Consider the following 11583-nt stretch of genomic DNA (forward strand, 5'->3'; position numbering starts at 1 on the left):
GCCTCACCAGTCCCATTTTTTATATTAAAAAATATATATAATAAAAAGAACTACTTTGGAACTCGGTGCTTTTTATTTACAAAAGAAAAATAATAAAGGAAAAGTCTGAAGCCAATCAGCTGGAGACAAAGGGAAAAGGTGGGAATCTGAGGGGCAGAGGAGGGTGGTCTGCAGAGAGAGAAGGGGAGGGGCTCTGGCTCTAAGGAAGCCGGAGGGTTCCAGCCTCGAGGGGCTTCCCAAGGACCAGCCCTGCCCTCCCACAGAGGCTCAGATCAGTGGGCCAGTTGGGTCTCCTCCTGCCCATGGTTTTTCCAGGAGCCTGAGTTCCTAGCTCCTAGGGGCTGGAATGGCAGGGGAACCGGAGGCCAGAGAGAGCACACGGGTCCCGCCACCACTCCTCACTGTGGCGTTATCTTGGCGGCCTCGGCCCGAATAAGGGCAATGAGGTCTTGGTTGATGAGGAAGACGAATCTCAGGCTGGCGATCTGTGGGCAAGAGAGAAAAGCGGCTGAGGACAGAGGTGGGACTGGGGGCCAGGCCCACACACCGGCCTCCCATGCCCCGGGTCTCATCATGACCTCTTCACCTCCCTCCCAGCTCACCTCCACCACGGAGTTGTTGCTGAGGCGCCATTTGGAGCCACACAGCACAGGCCGTCCATCGATGTAAATGGGCCGCCGACCCTCATTGGCAATGAAGAAATCACCATTATTTTTCAGCTTGATGACACCTGTGGGGATGGAGAGGCGAAAGGGATGAGGAGACAGGGGAGGCCAGAAGAGGGCCTGCAGTCCCCACACACACTGCTTCCCGGGAACAGGCTAGAAGGCACCCATGACTCCCAAGTTAGAGCTCTTGAAATGCCAGCTGCTCAACCCTAGCGGGTTCCCATGGAGACCAAGCTGCAGGGCCGGAGGGCAGCGAGAGGCTGGGAGGGACACCCCCACACTGCCGCCTGCCGGTACCTTGCTTCCGGGAGATCTTCCAGGCCGGACCCTCCAGAGACAGGTCCACATCAATCTGGTTATCCTTGGTTGCTCTGCCCAGGGTGATCTGGGGAAACGGGGTAGGTGAGGGCTGGGACCTGAGGAATGGGTCTACACAGGTCAGGGAAAGACGAGAGATCAGGGGCCAGACACAGAAGAGGTCAGCGAGGACAAGACTGACGGAGGAGGGAAACCCGGGGAAGCAGGGGCCGGGCCCGCCTTACCTCTCGGGAGCGCATCAGGTACCGCACCATGCGGCCCCGCAGCACCGCCAGAGTCTGGTTGTCGAAGTCAGGAGAGCTCATGCCTGCGAGGGGGAGCAGCTGGTGTCACGCAGAGCCCGCCTGAGGGCCGCGGGGTGGAAGGCAGGGAGCCAGGGCGTGGGAAATGAGGGCGCAGCCAGCCAGGCAAGCACAGGGGCTCTGGGTGGGGCAGAGGGAGCTGGAGCAGGCCCCCCGCCACCCGGGTCCCCCGCCGCCTCACCTGTGATGCTGTCTACCAGCACCTGCCACTTATGCAGCTCCTGTTCCAGCTGTCGAATCTCTCGCTTCTGGCGCCGGTCGGCCACCGTCAGCTCTGGGGTGAGTCAGGGTGGTAAGCGGGGATGCTCTGAGGTCATCAGCACCTCATACCAATGCTTTGTGCTGGCAGGGGCTTCCACCCCCTAACGGTCCCCACCAGGGTACACTTACCATGTTCTAGGACCTCATCCCGCATGTCCCTGTGGGAAGAAGGGGGAAAGAGGAGGAATCAGGATCACCTGCTATTACCATCAGGTGCTACTTGGCTCATTAGGGTGTTCCTCAGTCTCTCAGCTGAACAACCCAGGAGGCTGCTCCTATGACCCTGGACTAGCCTCCTTCCCGGGGGGGGGGGGGGGTTGCTGAAGGGATGGGGCTCAGCAAAGAGACCAGGTGCCAAGAGCGGCAAGCGGTGCACAAGGCTGGGTGTGGGCTGGGCCCGATTCTCAGCAGCAGGAGGCCAGGTTGGGCAGTGCTGCCCAGGGAGCTCTGGCCCACCCAAGGGGGTGGGGGGGGCACACTCCACTCTGTACCCTGTCTGTGGCCCCAGCCACTCACTTGAGCTTACTGTCATCAATCAGGTCTTCTGCGTCGGAGAAGTTCAGCACTTGGTCCCCCTTGGGCAGCGGCTGCACTGAACAAAGGACGGGGGGACGGTCAGCGCCGCCGCTCCTACTCCACCCTAAGCTGCCGTGCAGCAACTGAACTAAGGGGACAAACTGTGAAGACAACCTGTGGCAACAGTTTTGCACTGCAATCAATAGGCAACAGAGCACAGACCAGATTAGACACCCTCTTTTGGCACAAAGAATTCCTGACATTAGCTAAGGGCAGAGGTGGTTCTAGAAAGAAAAGGGAATTAAGGCTGACTTTTCGTGTGTGCTTTTCAGTGTGCAAGGGTTCTCACACAGCCTTGAACTAAGGAGGGAAGGCATCGCTGTCAGTTCCCCTGTGCACACAAGGGGACAGACACAGGAAGCAGGGTTAAGCCATGTGACTCAGGGTTAGGACAGAGGCAGGACCCAAGCTCTATTTTTCTGACTCCAAATCCAAAATGCTCCTCCGACACATCATACGCTCCCAAATATTCTCTGCCACACTCAGCAGGGGGCAGAGAGAGGCACATGCCGGTCAAGTGCTCCTCAGGATGTGCCAGAAGTGAGCTGCCCCCCCGTAAGCCAGTATTTTTCAAACTGCGGGTCATGAGGTATTAACAGTCATGAAATTAGTTTCATTTCTTCCTCCGCCCCCCCACCCAAAAAAGAAAAAGAAACGGGATAGAATAATATCAGAGTCCATTAGATGTGTTGAGAATAAAGTTTCGTGGAAGTTTTTCCGTTTTTTTTTTCTGACCAAATTGCAAAAGGGGATGGGGGCCCACAAACTCTGAGAACTTCTGCCTTAAGGCCAGCTGTTCCCAGGACTGCAGTGTCGCTCAGTAGTTAGTGGCTGTGAAACCGTCGGCTGGGGAGTTTGTCAACACCCGGGGTGTGGTCACTGTCTGCCCGGGGAAGTGAAGGGGGCTGCACAGGAGCCACAAGTGCTCCACACCCTCAATCCCCTTAGGTCAGATTGTGTGGGAAACAAGGGACTGGGACAGTCATCCCCCCCGTCCCCGACTGCTCCCCCACTGCAGCTGCCTGAAATCCCACCAATTTAATACTCAACCAACTTGAGAGCCAAGCAGTATATCTACCCAGTTCCTAGGACCTCCCAGCACTAGACAGCGAAGGAGAAATCAAATACCCACAGAAAAGACTCTTGGAGAGAAAAATTAAACCTCTGAGTTAACAGAGACGTTTACACAAGATAACTTTCAAAGAAGCCAGCTATAGCAGCATAAATCAACTTTATCTGGTGTCCACTCTCTGTGGGAATTCAGGGACGTCGGAGTCTGAGGCAGAAGCAGAGCTGTGGAAGCTGCAGGAATAAAGAGGGCTGCCCACTAACTGCAGAGACCCTCAGGAAGGAAAGACAGGGCATCCCTGACACGATCTCCTCAAATCCTCTTGCAGGAGTGTCTTCTGATAACCAGGAGCAGTAGGACCCAGGGAGTAGGCGGAGTGCACAGGCAAAGCCTCATTTCCAGAACAGTGCGGACAACTATGGAGACGCTAATGGGCAATACCATCCAGGAAGGGAGGGCAGAGTGTGCCTACACTACGCTGCACCACGAAAGCCTGATCCCAAATCCCAAGTCGAATTGAAGAGTCTCCCGCACTTTAGTCAGCTGACTTTCCCTGAGTTTGTCATCAGGAGCGAGAACTTGCTGGTGAGGAAGAGGTGGGCAGAGAGTGTTCTGGCCCCTGGGAAAGGAGGAAGGCAGGGGGGCCTGGGTGTGAAGGCCCAATGGGAATTTCCGCATGGCTCCAAGGCAGCGAGAAGGAAAGTGGAGAGAGGGAAGGGGCAGAAAGACAGAGACCCTACCATCTCTGGGGGGGAAATGGGGAAAGATAAAGCAGTGCAGGGGACTTTCACCTTTTATTCACTTTCAACATTATTCACGAAGACTATGTTAGCGTATTGTTTACATAACAGCGAAATATGTTAAAAACGACAACAAAAACAGGAAGTGGGAGACAACACTGCCATTTAGACTTTTTGCTCAGGATTGCAGACGGTTTGGGCTACCCTTACCATGCTGCTGAGTGTCATTCCAGCCACTTTCCTTCCTCCTGGAAGGAAGTTTTGCTGCCAAGAGATGCAAGACACTGGGGGCCACTGAGGGATCCGTTACTGGGCACCTGAGGGCAACTGTGCCCAGACAGCTTCACACTTACACGCACACACCCACTCCGCCAGCTCCTGGAGCCAGTTACCTGTCTGGTCCTCCAGTAGGTAATACTGCTTCATGAGCTGCCAGTGGGCCTGCAGAGCCTTGGCAGTACGGGCCAGGTAGAAGGCATCAGGGTGTCTGTGCAGCAGGTCCTGGAAGGTCTCCAAGGTGGGCTGGCTGGTCTGGAGGGCAAGAAGCGTGTTCTCGGCATTTGGGTTTTCTCATTCCTGTCTCCGCCTCATCATCCCCACCCCCTGTCCCCACCAGGAGCTGGGAGAAGTGAGAGGGAGCCAGTCTTGGCTCTTCCTAAGGACCCCATCCACAAAGGCCCCTGCCAATATACGAGACCTGCCGGGCACGTTTCCGGGCAGTGGGGCCTCCCCACATCCGTAGTTTTCCCAGTGGTTAGGTCCCCACCCTGCCCTTCTCTGCTCCTCAGCCTTACCGATCCCACTTTGCTCAGCAGCTGCTCCTCAGCCTTGCTAAACAAGGCCTTGCTCTGGATGGCGGCAATGGCTTCTGGGTGCAATTGTCTCATGGCCTGGCAAGCCAGCCTGAGGGGGTAGAGGGAGAAAGAGGGCAGGGTTGAAGGGAGGGGGTCAAGCAATCAGGGGTTCCTATAGGCCTCTGAGATTCAGAACTAGAGGCCAGGCCCTCAGCAGCACCAGCCGAAGGCTTAGCACTGCACCTGTGGCCTCATGCGTTTGTTGAAAGCGTAACAGGCAACTCAACAAACCGAGTTTCCAGTGTTCACCTCCTCGAAGACACTCAAGGCACAGCCTCCAGAGACCAGTCCCGAGGGAGATCCCGAGACCACCCACTGCCCACCACATCCTCTCTCCAAAGCTGAGCCCTGCCCGCTTCCTGTCAGGGCCGTGGCTACAGCTTAAATGGTGTTAGAGACCGTGGAACAGAAGATGGGTGGTAAGCATCCCGCCAGCAATGACAATGCTAAACGAAGTGGCTGAGGAGGAAAAGTGTGTACGGCGTATGCACACAGGCTTACTTGAAACTTGGACTGTTAGGGGCCTTGGTGTTCTTTTGTTCCAACTCCTTCTTGTGGAGGTCAGTGGGGAAAGGATGGAAAGTGACCTGCCCAAGACCACCCTGGTGGAACGAGGGCTCCTGGCGCTCATTCGGATATTTTTTCCAGGCTGCTTCTGCAGCTTCCAGATCCCCTGCTTCTGGCATCAAGCCAGGACTAGCCGGGTTGGCAGCAGGAAGAAGCTTCCCTCCCAAGCCTGCCTGGTTTCAATATCATCCCAGAGGATGCAAGGCCCCATGAGTCCTGCCTCCCAGGCCCCTCCCTTGGTTCCTTGTATAGTTCTCTCTGTTCCAGGAGCCAAATTCTAGTGTTCCTCGTCCCTCCATGCTGCCAGAGCTGGCCCCACTCACTTGGAGATGACCGGATCGTAGAGCAGGGCGTACCAGCGCTCCTGGACTTCCCGAAGGGTGAAGCGGCAGCTGAACTTCACGCCCAGGTGGACAGATGTCAGGTCGTTGGTCTGCAAGGCCCCAGATGGGTTGGTCCCAGCCCTAGAGCTGGGAAGGACCCTTCCCCTGCCACCCCCAGGGTGCTGCTGGGCTAGTGCAGGGGCTGGGAACCGCAGGCCGGGGGAGAGGGGGACGTGAAGCCTGCAGTGGGAAGCACTACCTGCAGCACAGCATTGATGAGCAGGAGGTCATCTGCTGGCTTCCAGCGGCCCAAATCCTTGGTCACCTGAAGTGGCTGTTTGCTCTTCTTCACACGCTTGGTGAGTCCAGGGGTTGGGGCTGGGCTGGGCGGCACGGGAGTGCTAGGGGCCTTGGACACCTGAGCAGAGGACAGGAAGAGCTCAAAGCCGGCATCAGGGCAGATGGGGCTTTGGACCCTGAACTTCACACACTGTGTGGTGGCCCTGGTCCCACCCAACCATAAGCAACACAGGCAGGAGCTCGGCTTTCTAGTCCCCACCCCTCCCCCTCCCACCTCTACCAAAGTACTTCTACATAATCCTTGAACATATGGGGTCTTCTCTTTGCTGGTGGCACCCTCAACCCCAGAGTGGAGGGTGGGTGGGGAGGATACCAGGAAACCACTCTTATTGGTACAGTGTCTAGGGCCAGAGCAATGCCACCTGGGGGTTATTTTTACACCCAGCAATGCTGGGAACAGGCTGTCTGCTCCCAGAATAGATGCACGCTCCATGCCTCCCACACAGAATGTGATACAGGACGCATTGACAGGGTGTGTGTGTGGGGGGGGGGGGTGCAGCAAGAAAGGGGGAGTAGGGAGCGATGGGCTCTCAGGAGGGAGGCATCTGAGGTTGGGGCTGAGGCCACCCGATTTTCTCACAAGTCTCCTTTGCCAGGGCCCCTGTCAGCTGGCAAAGGTGGTGGGGAAAAACAAAATCTGGCCCTGGCCCCCACATCTCCCAATCCCTCACCTTCTTCTTCTCACTGGAGGAAGGTTCACTCCCCGAACAGCGCCCTGGTTCCACCCCACTGGCTCCCTTCGCCCGGGTAGAGGACTTAGCCAGGCTGCTCTCCACTAGCTCATCATCAAACTTCTTCCTCTTGATGAACCTGTGGAGAGTCCTACCCAGTGAGCATCCCTTGCCCCTTCCCTAGGACCCACCTGCACACACTCAGCCTCTGAAACAGAGCAGGTTCCCGGCTGGGCGCTAACTGCTCCGGCTCAGTGGATGGGGCACGGAACTGCTATGCTCCATCCCTCTGAGATGACAGGGTATTGCACCACAAAGATTCCATGTCAAAGATCTCAGATCGCCCTCCCTTGGCCCATATCCCACAAGAGGGATTTGGTAGGGAAAGCACAAGGCTCTGCCAGTACTTAGGCTCCAGAGCTCGGGTAGCCACCGCAACAGTGGTGAAGACATGTAGCACCTAATGCCCTTGCCCAGTTCCTGGCCCTTCGAACCCTTACTACCTGGAGGAGCTTCTCCGTTTAGGGATGGTGCCCAAGGCCTGGGAGGAAGCCCGCTTCTGCCCTGCCAGCGACTCCTCATCCTCTGAGCGGCTGGCAGTGCCTGATGCCATCAGAGATGAATCTAGCAGCCCCTGAGAATCTAGAAAAAGAAAAGCAGTGAACTCAAGTCTCCTAAGTGCCTAGTAGAGCCTTGAGCCTCTGAACATGGGACCCCTCCTCTGCTCCTCCTCCCCCTGCCAGCCCTCCTGGCCCTTCCCCTGCTTCCTTGACATTTGAGGTTTTAAGGTGGGAGTTCCTTGGCCATCCAGATCCCATCTGGGCTCAGACCTGGCCCAGACCTTCCACGCTGGGCAGTTCTCCCGGTGCCACGTGTCATGTCGTGCAGCACATGGTGCTCAGGTCAGACTGGTGATGCCGACACACCGGGCTCTGGGCATAACTGCTCCCTCTGCCATCAAAATGCAGCCGTGCCAAAGAGCGGCAGCTCAACAGCAAGTCAGTCAATTGTGGCCTCTGCCGAGAGGTACGTGGGTGGTGCTGGCCCAGGGGGAGGTGGCAATGCCCAGTCAGGACGAAAAGACATACGTGCCAGGCACGGGGTGGAATCAGCAGATGCTTGGCGCCTGAGCGTTTGGGGAGCTGGCCTGGCCTCATACTACCTTTGTCCATCCTCTTACAGTCCCAAAGCCACTGGTTCCAAACCACAGGGCTAGGAGGAAGGGTCCCACAGGCTCATCCAAGGATTCTGACCAGGTGAGCTTAGAGGCTGAGAGGAGATTCTGCAAAGGAGAAATAAGGCTCCCTGAGGCACAGGTTTCCAATGGGCCAGCCCCACCTTCTACTGGAACAGCTCCCCCAGGATCCCATAAACTAGGGAAGACATAAGGAGAAGAAACACAAGGCTCTATTCTGCCATGACCCTGATAAACCAACAGCTTTCTAAAGGTCACCGACATCTTTTAGAATATAAAAGCTATGGACTCCAGGAAAATGTACAAACACATAGCATTTTAGGGGGTCCACAGACCTCTATGATTCTACTCACAGTCGCTAGGAAGGGCCTCGACTATAAACCAGCAGGAAACAAGGGATTAGTGGCTCACTTTTTCTTATCTTCGCTGCCCACTCAGTTCAGCAGCACCACCCTTGCCCTTCCAAGCCAAAGCAGGGAAATGGAGATCGAACTCTGATCTGTCCATCTAATTTTTATTTTCATTTTCAGCTTTGGCTGAAGATTTACCGGGTGGGACTGCGTGGAACCTAAAAAAACGCGGTTTGGTAACTGAGCGAATTTCCACCGCCCTGGGGCGCCTGCTCCTAACCCCAGAGAACTCAGGTACTGGGGACTCTCTGGGCGTGCCGCTTGCGGGCCCCGCCCCTTCAGACCAGGGCGGCTCTCCGCACAGTTTTCTGGCCCTGCCCCCAGGTGCTCTAGTCGCTCGGCTCCATAGGATACGGCTGGGAATCTTGACACTCGGGGGTCAGGTGAAGGGTAGCCTGAGGCTAAGTCTGGGCCCCCTTCCTTCCCTGGCCCTCGTTCTCCGAGTGCACACCCGAGGTGGGGGAGTAGTGCCGGTCTGTTTCTGGAGCTCGGAATAAGAGTGGTGAAGTCAGCCCTGAAACTCAAAAGCAAAGCACCGAGTGCACCCAGATGTCCTCGCTGCCTTGGGTTAAGCCCCACGAACTGGTGGCGAGGGACAGGAGACTAACTCCCAGGTCAAGTCTCACCCCACCTACGCCTTGCGCACCTTTGCGCATGCGTAACATCTCGGACCAGATTCTGGCCCGGTCCGGCCCACGCATGCGCAGATTTTCGGGGCGCTACCGGGGCGGGGCCCCAAACATTGTGGGGGGGTCTTCCCCAGCGGCACTCTGGAAAACTCCATTTCGCCCCAAACTCTGCTCAGAACCCTCAGAAGCGAACCGCGAGGTCTCACCATTCCTAGGCTGCCAGCTCCAACAATTTCTCCGCGGCGACGGCAGCAGCCGCAGGGCCAAACCCGGCTTCCGTGAGACACATCTACTTCCGGGTCTGCGAACTAGGGGAGGCGCGATCTCTTCCGGTTCGCCCCGGGAATGTGATGAAGGGGGCGTGGTTACGGCAGGGAATGGGCCGACTTTTTGCTAATAGTCGAAATAAAAGGTTTTCACAATTGGGACAACATAGGGGGAAACATGAGGGATTATAGGCCTCAGAAAGATTACTCGCTTGAAGAGAGTGATTAATGGAAAGGCGAGACTTGGCGTAGGATAGACTGAGAGGCGGGCTGGAGGTAGGGTGGGCGGGGGACCCCACTTCGGCTTTCGAATTCCCACGGGATATAGGAGCCTTTGATGGTTTCCCAGGGGCAACGATGTATTGTTTGATTCTCCCAGCGGTTTTAAAGAAACTGCTGTGTGTCGGGCCCTGTGCTAGGCACAACACGGGGAGATGATGTGGCGTTCGCTCCAGCTGGAGAGGTGTGGCGTACAGAAGGCGGGGAGGTTGATGTCTAAGGAACGGACGGAGGGTCGTGGGCCTGAGGTAGAGGTCCTGAGGAAAGAGCAATGCCCAGTGGCAGCCCGATCCCATCAGGACTGCTGGAAGCAGTTGTGGACCTCGGTAGGTAAGAGAGAAGTCCAGAGGAGAGTGCCCTGGAGGGAAGCTTGGGATGGGAGAACAAGGCAGCGGGCAAGTTTGGCCTTGAGAATCCAAACAGACCACTAAAAGAGGGTTTCTGTTTGTTTTATGTTTCCTGAGAGGGGCACGAAAGAGTAGTAACTGCGGAGAATCATATCACAGCTCAGATTAAGGGAAGTCCCAATTCCAAAGCTGTCCAGCATTGGGTAATCCTTTCAATGGAGATGTCAACCACACGTCACCTGGACATTGTCAGGGGATGTCAGGTGGGAGGCTAGCCCTTCTGGCCCTGACAGTGTATGATAGCCCACTGCTTCAAAAGCCCTCAACTCATTTACTGTCCTGTGATCTTACTTAATAAGTATTAACCTATTTTTCTCCCCTGAAAGACTGTGAGTTTTCTGATACAAGGTGTGTGGATTTTATGAGGTCTAGTATAGTATCTATGCCAGGTGAGAGTTATCAGGGAGGTTTCTAAGGAGAGGACAGGTGAACTGAGATTTGACAGTTGATAGAAGCCAGTCATGAAAAGAGCTGGTGTATGATGACCTAGATAGAGGGGACAGCACAGCTCCAAAGCAGAAATGAATTTGGTGAGTTTGAGGAACAGGAAGGAGCCCAGGAGAAGGATGATCAAGAAAAAGAGGGATGGAGATGTGGATAGAGGTCATCAGGGGCAGATCACATTAGCCTTTGCAGTTCTTGCTGGATTTGGGCCTTTATTCTTAATGCTTTGGAAAGCTCTTAAAGGATTACAAGTGAAGGCATCCTTGCTGTGATATGATTTAATTTTTAAGATGATGCCTCCAGCTGTTTGTGGGGAAGGATTGTAAAAGAGGAAACAGATCAGATTAAGAGGTTACCTTGCAGCAATCCAGGTGAGAGGTAAATTCGGGTGGTTTAGTTGGGTTGTGGGGCAGTGAAAACGGACAGAAACAGTGACTTTGATGTATATTTTGGAGCTAGAACTACAAGGATTTGCTGATGGATTGCATATGGGATATGAGGGAAAGGGAAGAATCAAAGATAAGACCTAGGTTTTTGGCTTGAGAAATTGGGTGGATGCTGGAGCACCCTTTAGAGTATATCCAGAATCTGGCCCTATCCAAGTCACCTTGATGCAGGCCGGCTGGGCCTGAGGACCCAGAAGGGATCCTGCAAGACCAGCCAAGAAAATCCTTGGCTTTGTGCAGGGTAGAAATCAAACACAGCTGAGGGGCGCCTCGGTGGCTCAGTCAGTTAAGCATTGTACTCTTGATTTTGGCTCAGGTCATGATTTCACAGTGTGTGAGATTGAGTCCCTCATCAGGCTCTGTGCTGAGCGTGGCACTGCTAGGGATTCTCTCTCCCTCTCTTTCTGCCCCTCCTGTGCTCATGCTTTCTCTCTCTCTCTCAAAAATAAATAAATAAACATTAAAAAAAGAAACACAGCTGAGAGGAAGTGAGACCAGTTTGTTAAAGACACAAAAAGAGTGTAGATACTGGCATAGAGTCTGGGAGACTCAGAAAGGAAAAAAGAATGAATCTCGTCTTTGCTTGGGGCCTGGAGTTCCTGCATCCAGGAACAAAGGCAAGTGTTTAGGTGTCTTCCACAAGTTACTTATGCCCTGGAGCCAGAGGTCTTGATGAGTCAGTGGTCTTGGAAAATATTCATGGTGACCCTGCCCAGTCACTCTTTCGATGTTCACTATTGTGCTGGAAGACTGCAAAGAAATCTAAATTCTTGACCTTTACTAGGAGTGGTTTTTCTC

The 11583-nt window shown here is 54.8% G+C and overlaps 1 protein-coding gene across 3 annotated transcripts; it reads right to left on the reverse strand.

The window, feature by feature from the left end:
• Window positions 1-51: 51 nt before the first annotated feature.
• MCRS1 (microspherule protein 1) lies at window positions 52-9233 on the reverse strand. 3 transcript variants are annotated; one of them, XM_047066533.1, is made up of 15 exons: window positions 9150-9233; window positions 7872-7991; window positions 7213-7351; window positions 6710-6848; window positions 5938-6096; window positions 5679-5788; window positions 4729-4837; window positions 4327-4465; window positions 2066-2141; window positions 1679-1707; window positions 1470-1562; window positions 1211-1293; window positions 966-1053; window positions 603-730; window positions 52-485 (listed from the first exon to the last, which is right to left on the reverse strand). In XM_047066533.1, the coding sequence occupies exons 2-15, from the start codon at window positions 7879-7881 to the stop codon at window positions 399-401; spliced, it is 1389 nt and encodes a 462-aa protein (XP_046922489.1). In that variant the 5' UTR covers window positions 7882-7991; window positions 9150-9233; the 3' UTR covers window positions 52-398. The 3 variants fall into 3 exon arrangements, with proteins under 3 accessions (XP_046922489.1, XP_046922487.1, XP_046922490.1); XM_047066531.1 differs by having other exon boundaries at window positions 7540-7991; XM_047066534.1 differs by lacking the exon at window positions 7872-7991 and having other exon boundaries at window positions 9150-9202.
• Window positions 9234-11583: the final 2350 nt, after the last annotated feature.

This window comes from Lynx rufus, unplaced genomic scaffold (assembly GCF_022079265.1).
Source record: "Lynx rufus isolate CCGP_SWC_20201006 ecotype Redwood Valley unplaced genomic scaffold, mLynRuf1.p SCAF_7, whole genome shotgun sequence".
Taxonomy (NCBI): Eukaryota; Metazoa; Chordata; class Mammalia; order Carnivora; family Felidae; genus Lynx; species Lynx rufus.